General features: G+C 45.7%; 2 protein-coding genes and 1 long non-coding RNA gene across 5 annotated transcripts in view; 1 reads left to right on the forward strand and 2 right to left on the reverse strand.

Annotated features, from left to right (window-relative positions):
• Window positions 1-243: 243 nt before the first annotated feature.
• On the reverse strand, window positions 244-9,711 carry cop1 (COP1 E3 ubiquitin ligase). The gene is made up of 20 exons (XM_052046128.1): window positions 8,932-9,711; window positions 8,523-8,582; window positions 7,977-8,074; window positions 7,484-7,548; window positions 7,274-7,393; window positions 6,792-6,860; window positions 6,369-6,428; window positions 6,156-6,232; window positions 5,644-5,707; window positions 5,440-5,554; window positions 5,000-5,135; window positions 3,962-4,105; window positions 3,769-3,877; window positions 3,080-3,161; window positions 2,810-2,926; window positions 2,551-2,668; window positions 2,008-2,132; window positions 1,726-1,886; window positions 1,531-1,575; window positions 244-1,208 (listed from the first exon to the last, which is right to left on the reverse strand). Exons 1-20 carry the CDS (start codon window positions 9,291-9,293, stop codon window positions 1,191-1,193), a joined length of 2,145 nt encoding a protein of 714 aa, XP_051902088.1. The 5' UTR covers window positions 9,294-9,711; the 3' UTR covers window positions 244-1,190.
• Window positions 9,712-13,307: 3,596 nt separating this feature from the next.
• The window catches only part of pappa2 (pappalysin 2), a 28,784-nt gene continuing 21,608 nt past the window's right edge, over window positions 13,308-20,483 (forward strand). For all 3 annotated transcript variants that reach the window (XM_052046126.1, XM_052046125.1, XM_052046127.1), the window contains exons 1-4: window positions 13,308-14,846; window positions 17,608-17,840; window positions 18,379-18,600; window positions 19,343-19,941. In XM_052046126.1, coding sequence (XP_051902086.1) covers window positions 14,030-14,846; window positions 17,608-17,840; window positions 18,379-18,600; window positions 19,343-19,941 — 1,871 coding nt within the window. In that variant the 5' untranslated portion in view covers window positions 13,308-14,029. The remainder of the gene's footprint in view (window positions 14,847-17,607; window positions 17,841-18,378; window positions 18,601-19,342; window positions 19,942-20,483) is intronic.
• LOC127587652 (uncharacterized) lies at window positions 14,427-19,979 on the reverse strand. Its single transcript, XR_007958819.1, has 4 exons — window positions 19,889-19,979; window positions 19,544-19,809; window positions 14,638-19,457; window positions 14,427-14,564 (listed from the first exon to the last, which is right to left on the reverse strand). It is a non-coding gene; the product is annotated as an uncharacterized LOC127587652 (long non-coding RNA).

A 20,483-nucleotide genomic window follows, 5' to 3' on the forward strand; every position in this document is an offset into this window, starting at 1 on the left:
TGAACACACACAGAGGCATCTGATCTGTGGTAAAACGGAACACTTTGAGCATTACCGTTTCGAACAAGGCCCAAAACACACATATGGTACCCATTAGCGCGGATCGCCGTAAACACATAACCCCCACCCCACCAAAAGAAAAAACAGAACAAAAAACCCGTCAAGAGAACACTGGGAAATACCGAAGATTTTTTGGGGGAAAGGAGGAGGGGGCGCAGGGAGAAATAACCTGGCACAACAAGATAGATTTGGAAATAATTTATTCAGTTATAGAAATAGAAAAACGCCTCGTCTTCCATCCCTCGCAAAATAGGTAGGTCCGAGCGGGTTGATCAAAGCCCCAAATGGTTCACGTTGACACGGAGCGCATTATACAAAAACGACGAGACCGTTGGACTTGCAATTGGGCTCTGCTCTTTCCATCCAACAGGAGCATTTCCACTGCTACTTTCAACATTTGATCTATGCCTTTTGGGTACATCAGAAAAGTGATGAGACAATACAATAAACCAAGGGATTTCTCAGCCTTTCCGTGACCCATTCCTCTTCCTTACATCTCCAGCGACCCACATTCCAAAAGTCTGACCACGCACGATATATTTGACGGAGTTCAATTCAAGTCTGAATTTATTACAATTGGTTTCTTCCGTCTCCGAAAAAAAAATGGAACAGAAGTCAGACAAACATTCAAGGAGGGGGATCGGTATTGAAGTTGAACGTGAAGATAAACGAGCATGTCAATTCGTCCTGTGCTTTTGGTATTTAAGGGGGAGAAAGATGCAATACGGGTTAGCATTTCGCCGGATGCAAACCACCAACGAGGAACAGATTCATAAAAAAAATCTGAAGAGTATGGATCTGACTGAAAGCCACGAAGACGCATTACTGGGGCAAATAAAACTGGAACAGCAATCAAACAAAATACAAAATATACATTTTTTTTCCCCTTCTAAAATGCCAGCGCGTCATATTTTGAACAGCATATGAGCAGCAGTATAAAGTCTCACGGTCCAAAATCCAGAGCTCATTAAAATATTCATTTACACCAGTTCTCCTGGGGGATTGGGGGGGCGGGGTGGCTTTGGAGGTTCAGTAGGCACCTTGGCCTACCCTACTTTTCATCACAAGATCATCATACATGCAGCTCAAGGTATGATGGCGGTCTTGGGTCACACGAGGATCGGGGGTCTTCAGACAAGCTCGAGTACCTGTGCAAAGATAAAAAAGACCGTCTGTCCAGAGCTGAGGGTACAAAAGCAACACGCTGCAGTAATGCATTACATTTCGGTGGCAACGATGACATGTTTCACTTTTTTGGGGGGGTTAGGGTGGGGGTAATATTATTACAGTTACTCAAGCGATACGCTTCCTTGACTGACTTTAGCATGTTTCAACAAATGTGAAAGTGGCCCTTTCAGCCTTCCATTTTTCTGCTATGCGGCCCTCAAACGAAAAAGTTTGGACAGCCCTGCCGGGTAGTGACGCAAGTTTGGATACCGCAAGAATCGGCGAGAGAAGATGGAGACCGACCTTGATTGTTCCTTGACTATTTGCAGCAATCAACACATTTGACTCCTGGAAAAGAAAAGAGGGTTTAAAAAAAAAAAAAAAAAACAGAACTGCAGAACGGCCCGCGGGTGATTGGGTCGTTCGAGCAAGGCCATGAGCATAACCTTCCCAAGCGAAAGTCAAAGCACGTGAGGGTGGCAAATGGCAAGAACTCACTCCATCGGGTAAGGCTCTCCAACAGACGGCACTGACGAACTCGTTGATGTCATCTTCCTTCTTCTCTTTATCCAGCACACTTTTGACCGTGTCAAACTTGAATGTTAAAAGTGTCTTGGAAAGTCCTTTGTAGTACAAGTACAAGGAATTGTTCTCGCTGCCTGCGCACATGAATGGAGACGGCGTTTGGTATGGCGGTCGGCGGAGGAAATGCGGCGGTAATCGATCATGTTTTTTGGTCACTTTTCTCGACCGGCGACAGAATACGAGCGGGACATTTACCGCAGGCAATATAGTCTCCATTCGAAGCCAGGCCAACAAAGTTCTTCTCATTAATGTGACCCTTGAAGGAGCGCAGGCAATGGGGTTTGTTGACATTCCACAGCTTCAGCTGACTGTCTGTCGACCTGAAAAGTGATTCACAAAGAAGGAGCACGTTTCCCACTGGCTTTGATTGCGACACATTGTCAAAAACAAGTTCGCATCACGTGAGGTGGCGCCGCCAGACAGCGGGAGCGCACGCAAAACCCCGTTTCCCCAAACCTTCCTTGAGGGTCGCTGAAATGGGACAACCGGGAACCAATTATATTTGCAACATCGCAGGGTGGGGAAGTCATTTCAAAGGCGCCCAGCGGTGGCAGTGACCCACCAGATCGAGCCGATGGAAGAAGAGAGCTCAAGCTTGCTTTGGCCCAAAATGCCTTTGCCACCGGCTCTCCCAATTGGAGAAAAATGGCCGGCGTTGAAGTAGTTCACACAGCAAAGCGTCTGACAAAAAAATGTGAAAACAAACAACGTGGCTGGCCACGGGAAAAGTGGACTTACGCCGATACGATTTCCTCTCCGTTAACAAACTTGGCGTAGGAAACGGCTTTGCGGTGGCCTTTGAACACCATGATCGGCTGCTTGGTGTTGCGGAGGTCGTAGTAATGGACACAGTGATCTGCAAGGAAAAGCAACCTGGCTATGTACCTGAGTCACACACAGTCACAAATCCTGTCATTGCCTCCCGATGGTGGAGCAGAGCAGAAAGTTGCACAGAGAACTACCTTTAATCTCTACGACAGTATAACGACAAGATTACCTGCACAGCCAAAGGCCAGATGATAGCGGGACGTTGGACTGAATTTTACGCAGCAGACGTTAGCCTTGGCTTCAATGCTAGCCACAGAGTTGTCCAGATTGGTCGACCACAACTTCACTGACAACCAAAAGTACACAAAACGGCGTTCAATCAGGCGCAACAAGCATTTCTACGGCGAGAATCAAGGCAGTGACATTTGGATTCAGATGCCGGAAAATGTCAGCACTCATTTTATCTGCTGCCGAATCTAAAAAGGGACTCTTCAGTTACCTTTGGCGTCATCGGAGCCAGATGCTAACAACTTGGGGTCCATCAGATTAAAGTCTACACTCCAGCACCGTTTCTCATGCTCCTGCAAATAAAGAGACAGGGTCGTTTCAACGCTGTCACGCAGGGGTGTCCAAACTTTTTTTCGTTTGAGGGCCGCGTTCATAAAAAATGCAATGACGCGCGTTAAGTCTTCAACTTGAATTCATTAAACATGCTAAAAACCAGTCAAGCGATACATTTCTCGGTCGTTTGGAAAACTCGTTCATCGCAGCTTTTTGGTCAAGATAAGAAGGCAAATGGTTTGGGATTTTCAAGATTTTTGCGTGGCCAATGGCCCCGTATCTCACTAGACTTGGTCCGCCCCTGCGTGGGAACAGGAGCTGAATCCCATCTCCATCTGAAGCAAGTCAAGTCAACAGAATTTAGAGAGCACTTTCAAACAGCCATCGCTACATACAAAGTGCTGTACATGGAGCAATTTAACATGCACAATAAACAGTAAGAAAGTAAGTAAGTAAGTAAGCAAAACAAGGGTGAGCTGAATGATGAACTGAAAAACATATGGTGGGCAGCAAATGGCCCCCGGGCCGTAATTTGGACACCCCAACAGTCGTGATTCAATTAATTTGTGACAAGGAGAAAACTTGAGGCCGGCTATACATTCCACTCTGCAAGACGAATCGAAGTACCTGGTACACTTTGGACCGATGTCCGGTAAATCCATCCCATAATATGACGGTCCCCTCATAGTCGCTGCTGGCCAGGAGGTTCTTGTGATAGCTGCTCCAGCTGATACAGCTGCAACAAATGACATTTGTTGAAACGCTGACATCACTATGACCCCGATCCTTGAAGTGACTTCAATTTGGAGGCGAATCTCACCTGATTTTCGAATTGCACGTCATTTCGTTGACAGGGTAGTGGATGTCCACCGCATCTTGGATCACTGTGCCATATTCAAACACCTTGATCTTCTTGGTCACACCGGCGATGGCAAAGTAGTCGCAATCACGGTCAAACTCAATGCTGAAACGCACACACACACACTTCAAATCAACCTGAGAATGCTTTTAAAGACGTACCAGTACAGCTCAAAGCCGATGGAATTTGCCACACAGACACTCTTGTTTCTGAACCAATGTGGAATAGGTCCATATGATAAAAAACAGAATGGAACTGAGAAACAACACATGAAGGCCAATCAAGCAATCCAACTTCAATCATTTAATCCAAAGAGTCAAAATAACACTCACAAATTTTCCTTGTTTAAAACAAAGTTCCAACTCTTACATATATACAACAAACTTTACTGCCTGCAGTATGCACACTCACGCACCGACACACAAATCTCCCACTTTCTACAAGCAGGCAATTATGCCCATAAATAAATTTTACAAAAATACCACGAAAAGCAAAATGAAAAGCAGAAGCCATTTACAATGTATTTAGTCTTTTCCCGATTTGTCTGGGGCTGCTTCACCGTGACGAAATATAATAGCTGTTGTGGTTCTTTCATTTCCTTTGTAGTGTGCACTGTGCAAGACAAGTGGCCATCAGTGGCGGCTGCTCAAGAAAAGTCGCTAGGTCTGCAGAGAACACGACCATAAGCCACACTGGGGTTTTCTCTGCCCACGAGTGAACAGCTCGGCTGGGCCAAGACTGGTGCCATTTTCAAGGAACGGCAAAATTTCACGTGACAAACAGTTTTAAATTGTGGAGAAAAAAACCCACCACATCAGCAACTTATTTTTTTCCCCAATAGGCACACAAAAACAGCATTATGTAAATTGACGGTGCATGGTCAAAAAAAAAGTTGTGGGTGAAACCACAACAAGCATTATATTTGCGTTCATGAGTCGTTCAACTACTACATAAACATGTCCATGATTTCCGAAAAAATAAATAGTTCACTTATCATACCTGGAGACAATGCTCGACCCATTGTAGAGGTCGCTGGCGTAGGAGAGAGTGGCCAGGGGTCGCACGGAATTGTACCGTGTAAACTTGGAAAGACACTCCATAAAGTCATCCAGCTGGTTCAAGTTCCTCCCTTCCTCTGAAAGAAGAAGGAAAAAAGAAAAGAAAAACAAAACAGATATGTAATTAAGTTGGAGATGAGGTAGAGGAGTTCCAAGTATCTTATGTTTGGAAACATGCCGAGCAGGTAGTACACGGCAATTTTTTGATCAAATGAAATGAACAAACACTCGGCGGCAAAGGTGCGCCGTATGGGCGGTCAGACAGCGTAAATCCATGACCGGACTTGGTACGGTGAGCAGAGAATATCAACTCAAGCGGCCATCCGTCCTGGCGATGGCATTTTTACCGTATTCGGAAGCATAGCGGTGACTGATTTTTACCTGCGATGCGTGACATTTTGTTTGAGAAGTAACACTGCTCCAGATCTTCAAAATGAGCAGTCAACCTTTTCCTCCTTGATGCCAGCGTGCTGTTATACCACGTCTGCCTTTTCCCCTGCATTGAAGAAAGACTTTGGTCAGACCACAAAGCATTGGAAACGAAGACAACATTTGATGTGAATAAATACCAATCGGCTTGCTCACCTGGGTTGTTCCACCAAATTCCGGCGGCGGGTTATAGTTTGACGGCTCCATGATGCTACTACAGCTGTCATTAAAAAGGAGAGCGGCACGGAGCCATTTTCAAATAAATTGTAGAATCGAATGTGCACCGTAGCCTGCTCATTCATCATCGATGGCAATCGAAATGGCAAATGGAGAGGGAAGCGTTCCAACGAATCAACTACCCAGCAAATGTTCAGAAACATTGTTTTTAAAAAGACTTGTTTTCCATGTGGGTCGTCATGAAACACATTTACCTGGCAGTAGAGCTGCTGAAAGGTTTTACAATAATAAGACTGTTCCGTGATAACCCAAGAATGCTTTTGACACCTCAAACCAAATGGCAGGTTACAGAGCGCCCTGGGATAGTTTGACCTTCATGGGTGGTTTAGCTTCTAACCACTTACGGCGTAGATGTTTGTTTTGTTTTTGTGGGTAACGTTGCATTTTGCTGGAAAAAAAAAACAATATAGTTTGATGGGGTCAAGCTGTACCTGGGTGATGGGGAGGGGGCTTCAACATTGGGCACTGTACACTCTGCCTCCACGGGAGAGTACAGCCCGCTCATTTCCTGGAAAGAAACATCAATAAAATACGACGTTTTGGCCGACCAGACGGTGAGCGTTTCCAGTTGGTCATCATCAGTTGAAAATAATGAGCACTGCTCCTGTCTTTAGTTTTATGTCTGGTTTGACAAATCGCCTTACCTCAACACGCTTAATGTCCTCTTCAAGGAAGTTCAGCTCCTTCTGTAGTTGTTCAAGTTGCTGTCAAAAACAACAATCAAGACGGGTGTTTCCCCTTTATTTGTTTATTTTTAAAGTCATTCATGACAAATTGGGAGAAGCATATTTTTGGCCAAATTGTTTGCTACTCATAACTACAGTTGGACAGTTCCAACGTACCTGGAGGGACATAGCGGATCTGTATGTTATAACGACAGCTGTCAGTTTAGAGCGTTTTTATTGGCATTAATTTAAAAGAATTTTGTCGTTACGATGAAGTTGATGATATCACGGTATGCAAGCCAAATGGGCAAGTGGAAAACGGATGACGTGCAATCCGGACTTTGAAACGTAAATGGGGTACGTTGAAATGAGGTTGGACTGCGTGTGTACAAGTAATAGTACCTCTCTCTTGTTTCTCCTGGCTTCATTCAGGAACTCCATGAGGATCTGTCTCTGAGCCGCTTGGGATTCCTAGTGGACAGAAACACATTGTGGATTATCTCAAGACGGTTCCTGAAGCGAAATCAGCACTTCAGCAAGGAAAAAAGCCCCAAAACAAAGACATAACAGAAAAGAAAAATCAAAGTGACAGTCTGGATCTAATTCATGAATTCAAAAGTTCTCCAGTATATCAACAAATGTATTAGTCATCATGGCACCTATTTTTCTGACAACCTCCCTCCTCACTCTGCCCGCCTTCACTTTTTTTAATGAAACTTGCGGCTCGTGTCTAATGTCTTTTTTTTCTTTTGGGTGCGGTCGTGTCGCCGGCCGCTGAAAAATGGACGGCGGGCCACAAAGGGACCCCGGGGCCGTAGTTTGGCCAACTTTGGCATAGGCGCTAAAAAGACATGATTTCTTGCATGTTGCGCATGCCGGCTTACCGCCTCCAGCTGCTTTTTCTTCTGACCCAGGAGCTCCAACATGAGGTTGACATTTGCCAGGTCCAAGTTCTCCTGGTCTGGACTCAACACGTCCTGGAAAACGTGCCACCTGGAGCCATTCTAGGGGTCAGAGAGACTGATCAGTCAATTGTAACCCCCCTGCCCCCTTCCCTTTTTCAGCAAGGACAGTTGTGAAGGCACTGTACTTACAGGATGATCTAACTTAAGTCGCTTGTCCTCTGATCTTTGCTTCTGTTTAAGGATGAGTTCATTTACTGGTGGCGGTCAAAGAGAAAGAAAAGCTCTGAGTAAGCTCCACAAAACAGGGAAGCAATCCGAGACAGTGGAGTCGCTTCCCAAACTGCTGTCACATTTGCCACTTCCAGTTTCATGACCGCGTTGGCCCAGCCATATGAAACCTCCTTTGTCTTTTTAAATCAATGAAGAATGTATAGGAAGGGGGGGGGGGGAGCACATTCTATTTTAAAATTGCCTTTGTCGGTTCATAACGTTTTTACAGTGGCGATAAATGCACCTCTGGAGAGATCATTTCTAGTTCGAAAAATTCCTATTGGGGTTTAATAGTTCCAGAATCTGAACAATCTACCAGCAGAAAAGAGGTCTTTGACCTTAGAGGTTCCACTGAACAAAGCAGCATCAAAGCATGGCCTCAATGTAAATTCCACTTTTAGTCAACACCTACCGAGAAAGTTTGGGTAAAGTTGATCCACATTATCAACAACATAGTTGCATTTGGGACACCGGTTGCTGTCCTCCAGACTCTGGCGGATGCACTTGAAGCTGCAGGCAGAAGAGGAGGGACATTTTTCAACTTTTGTTTTCTTTTAAGGTAAAAGATGTGTTTCACGTGAAAACCAAGAAAGCTGAGCCAAGCATGTCCGTACAAGATCACCGTGAGAGCACTTTGTTCAAGGTGGACACATTCAGCTCAACACAGCCATCCTTCGATTATCTTTGGACATACTACTTTTCTTTTAATGGCGGCACGTACACCCGCAGCGGCTTCTCTTGTTTTATGTTGTCTTGAGAGGAAAGAAATTTGATCTGTGCTATATGTTGCACATACAGCACATTTGACAATAAAGTTGTACCTGAATCGAAATGCTCAGTCATTCTGTCCCTAAATGCCACATGCGTTCACATGCAGCAATGGATGCGCGGGCGCACACACATAAATTCACATTGGCCACAATCCCCATAATTTTTGGAATGGTACAAATTCACTTACCAAAAACTGTGCCCACACTTGGTCATGTGTGCCTCTTCTATCATTTCAAAGCAAATGGGGCTGGAAGAGGTAAGCAAAAAACGGTGTTATGTGCACGCTGAATCTAAACAAGTACAGCCCAACTTCAGAATACATTTAAGAATAAGAAAACCTTTATTTGTCTCCCAATGGAGAAATTCCCAATTTACAGCAGCAAAGTTATGAAAGGAATAAAGTAGAAGAACAAAAAGTATCGGAGCTTTCATTTCATCGGGCGCACCTGCAAAATGCTCGAAGACTTAAAACACAAATGCGATCAGTAAGTAGTCTTATCTACAAGGACACTTTTGTAATTGACGAACATATTACAGGGGTTGTTCTGTCGCAGACCCGCGCGCGCGCGCAAACGAACCAACAGTCCATCACTAACCAGACAAAATCGTTGCTTTTATCTTCATAGGAGTTCAACAGGCCGTTGCAAAGAGGTGCTTGGTGGAGAGACCTCTTCCTGCTGCCAGAGGACGCGGAAGGTCTACTTAAGGAGGCGAAGCCACCGCGAGACGACGACACGGCGACCAAACTTGGCACCGACATGCCGCTGTCACCTGCAGCCGCCAGTGTCCGCGACGGTACAACGTTGACGGAGCTGTTTCCATTGCTCGTGACGGCGTTGCTTGCGCCACTCGGGTTCGCGGTGCCTCCTGCGCCACCGCTGCTACTCGTACTGCTACTTGTGCTGGGCACGGAACTGGCACCGCCAGCGATCTGCGGGGACCGCTTGTTTGACATCATGCAAATGCCACTCAAAACTCCCCCAAATCCGCCGTGGCACTGTTCAAATCATCCAGACGCTACTGTTGGACTACTTGTGCAGACTATCCAGCTAGCCGCTTAGTTTATAGGCTAACATCCTGGTAAGGGTGGCACATCGTCAAGAGAATTTTAAACTAACTCGTTGCTTTTTGCCTCGCTCGTCTCGTCACCAGAGACCTAGGGGGAAACAACTAGAATAGCAAAGGAAATACCCGAGCATTGCAAGAGAAAAACAACCTTCTGCGCCGTGCAGACGATTAGCCGGCTAGCCACTTTTAGCTACAGACAGAGGGCTAGCGCAAGTTTCCTCGATTGCTCGGTTACGCGGTGTCCGCCTAGCTGGCTACATAGCACCCTCCAGTGCATAGGAGTATAATTGCGCCGTTGGTCAGTTCCACCTGTCTTTTGCCGTCGTTTTCTTCGACGTTACTGCTTGTTTTGACATAAAAATTGTAGGACAGTTAGTGAAGTGCATTTATTCGATTTTTTTCCCTTTCCATATTTTCAGGTCACCATCACAATTCAACTACTTTTTCTGGCACGTTTCTAATTTAAGGGACTAGAGCGCACCCCCCCCCCCCAAAAGTGCCAGGTTAGGGAAATATTAAATACATAAAGAAAATACAGTATTTCCCAACTTTGTTTGTACGCTATATAAATATGTTACCCCAATTAAACAACAGAATCTGAAAAACTATCTAAAGCGTTAGAAAAGCAAGTCATATATATCTATATCTAGATATATAGACATAAATATAAATAAACAGACACACACACACAGTAATATTGGTATTTCCTGTGATCCCACCCCAGAAATAACATTCCCTCTTGTATCTTTTTCTTTCAAATTATATTTCCTTAACAAAACAAACAAGCCAGTAGGTCACATCCACAAAGTGCAGGCAGTGACTGAGCCAAGAAAAACCCTGTCTTGTCGATCAAACATCCACCTGCAGGCAGCTTAGCAAACAAAACACAAGCAGCATTAACTTATTCGTGCTAACAGTTCATCCATCCAGCTCCCGTACTTATTTTTCCATTTATGTTTTTTTTTTTTTACCTCCATGTGGCCAGTGTCTGGGGTCCACACAACATAGACTTTCCCATGTTTCTGTTTGTGGAAGAAATTCACATGAGCCATTATGGGGCACAGGTAGGATGTAAAGTCAAGTTTTCAGCAAAGAGGAAAATTACTGGATACACTCAGGAGTGAATTCCCTGAGAGGGACTTTGGTGTTTGTGAGAGATTGCTTCGGTAAAATGTTTTCTCTGTGACTCAAAAGTATGGAAAGTCTGTGCGCTCACGTTCGACATTTATGAATGTTTGTTTTTACCTTCTCAAATTTAAAAAAAATAGCTGAATTAAAATGATGTGCCGCATATTAAGGTTTGTATTTCAGATAATGTTGTTTGTAACCCTCCCCCACAGCCCCCCCCCCCCCCATGAGCTCGGCTTAATCAAGCAGCAGATGTGCAAATCTGTGTGTACATTGAATTGCATTGATACGCCTCAGCCCCCTCACTCCTCTTGATACTGCACCCATGGTGGGGAAAAGCTTCCATTCTTTATATCTCTCCTTTTCATCTCTTCACCCCAGCTTATATGTCCTTCCTAGATTTTCTCTTTTAGGGGGGCCCTGCCTCCTTTTCATAAGGGGGTAGGTTGCGTTTGGGGGGCGGGGGGAGGGGGGCATATGCGGGGCGGAAATGGTGGTGCGTTCGAGCATGGCAGTCAGGTGTAACCATACATCCAAGGTGACCAAGAAGAAATACCAAATGGGGGCTTAAAGAAACTACGACAGTTTGTGTCCCCACCGAAAGACATGAGAAGAAGACAAGCGTGGGCCCAGGGGTCATTGGGGTCAAGGCGGACAAGCTCAGATGAAGGATAATCTTTGGAGGTCCCTTACAGTAGGGGGTGAGGCCCTGGTGAAGCACAACCTTTCAGACCCTCTTAGACATACTGTGCGTCCTTTTATCGCTCTCTTCCTCTTCTATATCTTCCCCATCATCCTTTTTTTCCCCCCCTCGCATTTTTTACCCCCTCCCTCTTCTTTCTTTTTGCCCCAACATAGTTGCAGCTGGATTTCAAAGGGAACTTCCACCGTAGTAAAAGAATGAGTGTTGAGTCGGTAGATCCCCTCAGTCAGGCAAACTGGGGTTGTTTAATTTCTACCTCCCACTAGTTTTTCTGCCCCTTTGGGGGCCTCTGCCATAGCTGTCAGCGCCCCCCACCCCTTCCCCTCCCCGTTTCCATCTCTGGCCAAGGTACTTTGCAAATTGAGCCTGACAAAAATTGTTGGGACTGAGGGTGAATGGGGGCAACTTCTCAGAAGGTGTTTATCATAGCAGCTGCTGTCTGGAATGATCAGTGTTGGTCAAAGTCTTGCTTTTGAAGAGGCGTGGTGTAAATAACACAAAAGCAGTATTTGAACGGGCGGAAGGTTTGGGAAACATTTTCGTCGAACAAGCTCTAAAAAAGAAAACGCACGGTGCCACGATCCCCAAAATTTTGAAGGAGAAATAAGAAACAAAGCCATTTCCAAGGCTTTGGAAACCACAGTCAGACATTATTTACAAATGAGGAATACTGTACCGGTTACATTGGTGAATGCCGAACCTTTCCAGGAATGGTCAGCTCATTAAAATGACTCCCAAGAGTACAGGGACGACAATGACAGCATTCAACAAAAAACATCATGCGAACAGTCAAACGCGGTGGCGTCCGTGTAATTATCTGGGATGCTTATTTACGACATTTCAGGACGAGTCATTCACACTATGCCTGACAGTCACTTTTGTGGTAGATTGTAACATTGAACAGACAAGTTTTATTTCTATTTTGCAGTATGTGGCATGTGAAAAAAAAAATAGGAGGGGATATTAGGGGAAATTCCTTCTCACCTGATGCTCGTCTGTTTTTCAGTCCCAGGAGCACAGGAGTTTGGTAGCATATTTGTGTTAGAAAAACTTTCTTCATGTGCTGGACAGATGTTTTGCCTGTCTGTTTCGTACCACTGAGGAGAGTCAGAGAATGAACCAGAAGGGGAGATAGTTAAAGGGAGGGGTGGATGAGTGGCAGGGGGGGGAAAAAAGTAAGAGAAGCAGGCAGTTGGGGAGGTGAAGGAAGAAAAAGGGGGGGGGGGTCCTCAGGCTCCATAGAACCTTTGAGTGTGCGCGCCCGTGAGAGAAAAAGAGATTGCGGAGGGAGTGCTAACAAAGGAGTGATCAAGCACGATTCTGTCTCAGCAGGACTACACGCACGCGCCGCCTGCTACACAAATGAACTTCAATCCAATTACAACACGCGTAAGTTTAAATGAACGAAAGCACAATGACATATCCCCAACTACAGATCCAATAGAACATGGTTCATACATTTCAACACGTATTCTACTCTATGAATGAAATTTGAACTATTTTTTTTGGTGAATTCATCTAGAGACAATTTGGCAATGATAGAAAAATAAGAGCATTTACCAGCATCTGAACAAAACGGTACTTTACAAGTTGAACTACGCCACGAAGGATGGTATGCGTGAATATATCGCGGAATTAAATAAACTTTAAATTGTAAAGCGCCGAAAATTCCGACAAATGTCAAATCTTGTTAGTAAGGGTCTATTATGACTTGTCTAAAGGAACAATGCATTACATTGAAATGAGTCATAAACAAACACGCCAAGACGGCAGAATCAGTGAGGGGTGCCATAAAATGTAATTCAACTCCATAAAGCTTAAGTACAAGTGACCTATAAAATAAATACATTTATGGCTGTTGGTGTGTGATTTATTGGGGACGCGGGACATGGATAATAAAAATATTTATTACTAGTTCCTTCTTCCCTCGGGCATGGGGGGCAGGGGGGGGGATAACGCGGGACTGGGGTGGAGAAAGTGGAGGATTTCTCTCGTAAAACAAAATTATGAGGCAAAGAGAGGACGGCCTCCTCTGCTACACTTTCTCCACTCGTGATGTAAGGAGAGAGAGAGAGCGAGAGAGAGAGCGAGAGACCCTAAATTGACTGTGGAGGGAAGCAGCCCTCTGTCAAGTGCTTTCAGACGTCCGCCACAACCAAGGGAAGACACATGGATGGGGCTTTATTGGACTAATACTTGTGTCACCTCCCATTCATGATTGTTGAAATCTACGCGGACACTTGGTCTCCTCTTGCATTAGGAAAAAAAAACAACCCAAAACAGTTTGATGACTCCGATTCACTTTGCAGCCACCGTTTGGACCTTGGACACACTACATCACAATGGCCAGGTAAAAGGTGCAACTTTGTGCCTGAATTAAAACAGTCCGTTTGGAAACCACAGAATGGCATCGTCATTCAATTAGGTTTGGATTATTTCTCGTGGTCGACTGATACCTAAAACGAAGTAAGGAATCCGTTTGAAAACGAAAAATCGAACGTCTAGGATTTAGAGACGCGTTTCCCCGGGAAAGTGGCGATGAATGGAAAAGGGGGTAAAAAGTGATGCGCCGGGATGGAGATCATGACTAGAAGTCATACTAATGAGACTCCGTTGTGTTGTGTACATTTGTAAGTGACCAAATTACCCAGACTCCGGAAAGACATCGGCTGCCGTCAATGATAATTCGTCGATAATTTTCCCAACAAATGAAATCTGGAATTTTCGTCGCCGTCCCCTTTTGACTTGTTGCAAATGAAGTACTGATTCTTGATGACGTACTAAGTTCCAACAAGATGTTGTCGGTCACTCTCCTCGCGCTCGTCTTCGTCCTGACTCCCGACGCCGGGCTGTTGAGCTCCAATCCACTGAGCCGGTACAAACGCGCCTTGGCCCGGCGCGCAGACAACGAGCTCTCCCGCCTCGCCGGTGAGCCTTGCGCAGTCTCCGGATCCGGGAGACCCCTGCAGCGGCGGCGGCAGCAGCAGCAGCAGACGCGAGCCTCCTCCCCGACTCAATACCGCCATTCAGTGGCCAGCCCGGGGACGAACCGGCGAGAGCTCCCTGCTGCCACGAGCGCTCCTGTTGGTTGCGAAGGAGGGTGCAGAGTTGTCGCCCCGGTCGATCGAGGAATTCCGGGTGCTTCGCCACTTGCGGGAAAGGAGCGAACGACACATACGTCGCAGGGAGATGCTCGCGAGGATGGAGGCACGCGACCTTGGACTGACAGGCAGAGTCGACCATCGCGCGCCTCCAGGTTCGAACGCGGCGCCCCAAACGAGGGAAACTCGAGCTCCCCCGGAAGCTCCGATTCTACCGGGCTCGGAATTCCTAAAAAGATGCAACAAGATGAGGGCGAAAGAGCTTCCACGAGTAGCCCGGGGGACGGCAACGGGGATCCTACCGCACGTAGGTCTATCGGCGGCAAGTTTCAGTGGGGGAAACCCGTGCCAAAGGTGCCCCCATCTTGGATGACCAGCCTGTACTTCAGCGGGCGCCAGGAGCAGCTGAGACTGAAGCCGTCTGCTGGGGTAGAGCTGCCCAGGGACAAATTCAGCTTGGAGCTATGGGTGAATCCGGAAGGTGGGCAGAGCAGCCCTGCAGTCATTGCAGGTGGGTCACATTCGCTCATTTTTTTGCTCTTAGACTTTCTCTCGTCACACACGGAAATGATTTGAATGGGTTACATTCCATCAACGCGGATCGTGCGCCCCGGTCAACTACTGTCATTGTTTCTCCGCACTCCTTTGGCACATTTGTGTGTTCAGTCAGTTCACCTTTTGCGCGTTCCGTCACAGCCATTGTGGCAACGCCCCTTCCGCTATGACGGCCGGCAAAATAAATACAAAATAACCGTCAAAATACCCGTGAAGCGTGCGGTCCCGTATCTGTCCCTAGAAGCCATTATCTTCGAAAATGGTCCTAGCTTGCTGTGCAGTCGGATGTCCGAATAGAACAAGGGTGTCAACCGAACTCCGTCACGGTGCACTCACGTCGTTACGTCACGTGACGTTGCCGCAACGGATCAATTTGCCATTGGCAACCTGGTCGTTCAGACTGCCAAACAATATAAAAAGAGCTCGTAGTAGTAGAAGTACAGTAATTGAAGAAGATTGTTCGCTTGACAAGCTGTTCTCTTTTTTTCGTTGTGCCCAATAACACAATTTGTCGCACCTTTGTTTGTATGCAGCAACATTGCTAAAATTGCAACCAGCACACCCCACACAGAAGCATCCCAGGCAGTTATTTATTCTCGAGTCATCTCTCAAATGGCCCTTTGCTGACTTGAGTGGAAAAGAAGTGGGGGGGGGGGGGCGGAGGGGGTCCAAATTCAGCCTGATTATCAGCGTGTGTACCCCGTTTTATTTTACTTCCAGCACATTTTCAAAACCTACCATAAACAAATAGTTTGAGCTTCAACCAAAAATAACGTTCCTGTGGTAACCAATGACGCATCAACCACAGACATCCAGTGAAAATATGCAAGGGAAACATGGCATACCATGTGGTTTGCTGAAAGGCTGTGAGCAGATTAAAAAAAAAGGGTTTGGAGAGGCAACAACCTGTGGCAGGTGGCTTCGGGATGATCATGTGTGTGTGTTCATAAGCGTATAAATATTTGTGTTTTCAAAGTTAGAGCCCTTTTTTCACTTGAAAGTGAGCAATAGGCCAGACACTGAATGTGATTTACTGAACTTCAAACTCCTGGAAACAACAGATTGTGCAACACGATGACTTCATGTCTCCCCAATCCGTTACGGTTACTGCATAACAATCAGTTGTAGCCAAATTGTTGTGTGAACTCCAATTCATCAACAAGAATCTCTTTGAATTTAAGATTGACGATCTTCTGAAAAAAAATTTCACTTGACTTTTATCATCCACATTACATCATTTCATGTCCCAAACCTTTATTTTTAAAAAATAATTATTTAACAATTCAGGGCTTGCTGGTATGTTTCATGTTATTGTTCAACTGCCGACTGGCAGGATTTTTCCTTTGGAGGACGAGGGTGGGGTGGGGGGGGGGGGCTATTTCAGGAGGTTCAAAGAATATGCCAAATAATTTATTTCATGAAAAAAAACACAAATCAGAGTCTCTAAACATTGAAATACATTTAAGTATAGATTAGAGACAAAGACGTTTTGTGCACACAATTTGCTGTTTGGTCACAAGGTAGAAAACGTACAAAACCACTGGAGGGTGCTATACAGCAACACAACGGAAGCCTATTGACGTCTGTCCAAAACAATATGAACGTAATAATGATTCTAAACAGCGTTTCACGAAGAAAGCAACCTGACATTTGTTTTAAAACGTCAAAAACGTGTGAAATGAATCCTCTGAATTGGAGCCGGGGAGACTATTCTTCTTCTTCCTATATTGTGAGGGGCGGATAACATTTTATGCTACACAGCGTCAACTAGTGTCCAGGAAGGGCATAATAGTTATTTGGCGTCACATATTGAAAAGCTCGCCATTTTTTTCCATTTAAGGCCAGATAGGTTTGGATTTTATTCCCTTTAAAAAAATAAATCATAATTTGGAAACCACATTTTCGATTTACTTGGGTTGTCTATTCAAGATTAAAATTGTCTTGATAATACACAACATTTAAGAATGATACATATGCAAATAAATAAATCTATAAATAAATAAGTGGCCTTATAGAATTGTACAATTTTTACTTGCTTTAGGATTATTTTTTTTCAACCCTGCAGCATTCCAGTGGGTGCAAACAACCATTTGATGATGGTCCTGATAAGAATTCAGGCGTCCATTCCCAAATCAGCGCACGACACACATTTTTTGGTTCATATCAACATGTAATGTACAAACATGAATGCTTCATTTGGCAATTTCTATGGTTTGGAATTTTCATCGGGTAGTGGAAATGGCAACGTATGGCCTTCCAGCCACCGTGGTTGGATTTAATTCAAGCCATTTAACTTCTTAAAGCTATTTTTTCCCCCAAATGTTACCTTGTTTACACACACGCACACACACAGAGAGTTGTGGTTAGAGAGAAGGGGTTCCCTGACCTTTGGTTGTCCTGTCCCACAGTTTCACATCTGCGCTACAGATGTCGTCGCGAGGCTGACTGTCGGTTGCAAGAGCAAATGGAAACATGCAGGCCATACTTTGGCACTCTGAAATGCTCTCGTTACTTCTCTGTTTTGTCCCCGTGGTTCTGTCTATTCTCTCTGGCGAGGGTCCATCACCAGCCGCGCTGGTTATTCTGCAGCGGGCCTCAGGAAATGCCTTTTTATTTAAATTTTTATAATGTTTGTTTACCCCCGATCACGCCATATACGTTTCTGCTATTTTACACACAGCAAGCAACAATTTCACATTTTTGCCTCTGCGTTGTAGGTGTTTACGACAACTGTTCCCATTCACAGAGCGAGAAGGGCTGGTCAGTAGGCATTCGCAGTCTGGATCCCGCAGGTACCAAGGACGCACGTTTCTACTTCACGCTTCGCACAGACCGAGCCTTGAAAGCTACCACTGTCGTTACCCACCAGCAGTACTCGGCCAACACCTGGGCTCACCTGATTGCCACTTACAATAGCCACAACATGACCCTGTACGTTGACGGAGCCAAGGTGTGTGGGTTTGGCATGGCAAATGATTGCAACAGCTTCACTTCGGTCTTTGATATCACTTTTAAGTAAAAAAAAAAAAAGTAAAATCATTTTTTGTTTAACTGTTGCCTTCATGTAACTTTTCTGGTAATATTTTCCCAAAGTGACAGTCCTTAAAACGCTAAGCCTGGTTGGAATTGTGTACAATGCGCCAAAAAGTTGGAAAATTTGTTTGTGTTATTCCCACTTGGATTAAAATCAACACAAACGAAAATAAAATAAAATTGCACGTCACACGTTCACGACTGCAGTTCGGAACCATTCTTCCTAAAATTCCCGGTCAAGTACCATCGTGGGAGGTTCTACTTCAAATATTTTGTTCAGAGAATACAAAAGTTCACTGTGAGATCAAGTCTTTCATCTAATTTGGTGGAGCGAGTAACGCCGCTCGACCGTGATCCGCATTTTTGTCAAATTCCAAATGATTTTGGGAGAGCAATGCCAACCGAAATTGTTTCCGTCTTGTCGTCCTGGCTACAATGATTGATTTCCCTCTCAGGTGGGAGAAAGCAGTTTCCAGTCAGGCAATCTCTACAGTCCCTTCATGAAGACCTGCAGAACCTTCATCCTGGGCAGTAACCAATCAGAGCAGGGCCAGGGCTTCCGAGGCCAAGTCGCGGGTGTGCACTTGTGGGACTACGCCCTCTCCCATGAGGACCTGCAGATGCGACCCCTCCTCAAGACGGAGCCTCTTCTGGCCATGTGGGCTGACTTTACAAATGTAGCTATCTCGGATCCCGCCTCTCCAACCTACTCATCCGCGGCTGTCAAACTCAAGGCCCGGGGCCCGGATCCGGCCCGCGAAAGCAAAATCCACCCTCTCGACTTGCATGATCCTTGCTAAAATCTGGACCGAAATGTCAAATTGTCACGTGGAATAAATAACGCAGAGATTTTGCCATCGTTTTCTTCCCCTGTTTACATCCATTTAAACAATAGTTGAACAAATAACAAACCAAGCGCCGATTTTAAGACACGTCACCGGGAAGCAGTGACGAGGTTTTCTCTTCAACCATAAAAGACCATTGTCTGTCATTGGGGAAGAAAAGAGTTGACTTAAGCAAATTTCAAAACTAGTAATTTGTTGCGGACAAGTAGTGCGATGCGACAAATAAACATGGATTCGGTTTCACTGTCGTAAGGGCCCTCCGAGGGAAGACGTCACTCCAAAGTGGCCTGCCGCAAAAATGAGTTTGACACCTCTGAACTAATCGGTCGGCTCGACACGTACACGGAAGGCTTCAACGTACAAGAGGATTTAAAAAAAATAATAAAAAATAGCAGCCGCACAAAAACCTATCGAGGGCATTTCGCCCGATCGCTGGCCTGAAAATCAGCATTGCTTACCCAAGTCGGCATGTCGTTGAAAACCGTCCGTGTAGGCGTCGACCTGCGTCATACGCCGCTCAAGTGGTCTTCTGCGGCCGATTGCCATTTCAAAGCCGTTTCCTTCCTGCTTGAAGGTGGATCAGATGTGGACTCCGTTCAAAGATGGCCTCCATCCAGCCGTCATCGCCACTCCTCTCCCCGCTTTGCAGCTGGTCTCCCCCTTCTTGCCGCCACCCTGCGGCCTCACACCTTGTGACAACACCGACATCATTTCCGGCTACAACAATTACTGGCCTCTCCGTACACCCAAACAAGTCCGCTACAGGATTATTAACCTTTCCAACGACGACGGCGGGAACGCCACGGTGTCCCAAGCCCAGATTCGCCTGCAACATCAGGCTCTGATTGATGCCTTTCGCCCTTACAACATCACCCTCGAGCTGACGGTGGCAACGGTCAGAAACACGAGCCTGCGGCAGCGTTTCGTTCTCAGCAACTGTCGCATCGGGAAAATTGGGAACCGCCATTGCGATCCGGAGTGCGACCACCCGAGGACAGGCCACGACGGAGGGGACTGCCTCAGACTGGCACCTTGCTACAACTGGAAGAGACAGAACGGAGTTTGTAACACGGAATGTAACAGCGTACACTACGACTACGATGACGGCGACTGCTGTGACCCGCAAGTGACGGATGTTCTCAAGACCTGTTTCGATCCGGAGTCACCTGACAGGTGAGTCCACCGATGCCGCTTCTTCGGGTGCTTCTTCCTAGGGAAGCTCGCCATGTTGCTGCTTTGATTCATTTTTCCGTCTCATTTTTTTCTTCCGCGGGCATAGTCAGACATCACGGCAACAGGAAGTGAGACAGCGCAAACAACCCGTATATCTGCGAAACGTTGATTTCCACATTAAGCGGCACAGCCTCCCATGCGCTTCCAGTCAGAAAATTTCGATTCGATTTAGATTTCCAAAACACTTGATCTTCAGATGTTTTAAGCCACAAGACTTTTAGGTGTCATGCTTCTACGAGTCACAAAAGAGAAAAAAAACCAAGATGAATGATTGGAACATTCATCAGGATTAGAGAAACGAAACAACATATCCACCGTCAAATCCAAGCACTCATTGAAGGCTTTTTCATGCGATAACATGGCTGAAGTTGCTTATTGTCTCCCAATGTCGAGATGACATTTAGAAGGCGCTCCGATATCATGACGCTTAGGACTGTAAATCCTCAAGTAGTTTGGAAAAACAATGTGGCACATGCCTGTAT

The sequence above is a fragment of the Hippocampus zosterae genome, chromosome 15 (assembly GCF_025434085.1).
Source record: "Hippocampus zosterae strain Florida chromosome 15, ASM2543408v3, whole genome shotgun sequence".
NCBI lineage: Eukaryota > Metazoa > Chordata > Actinopteri > Syngnathiformes > Syngnathidae > Hippocampus > Hippocampus zosterae.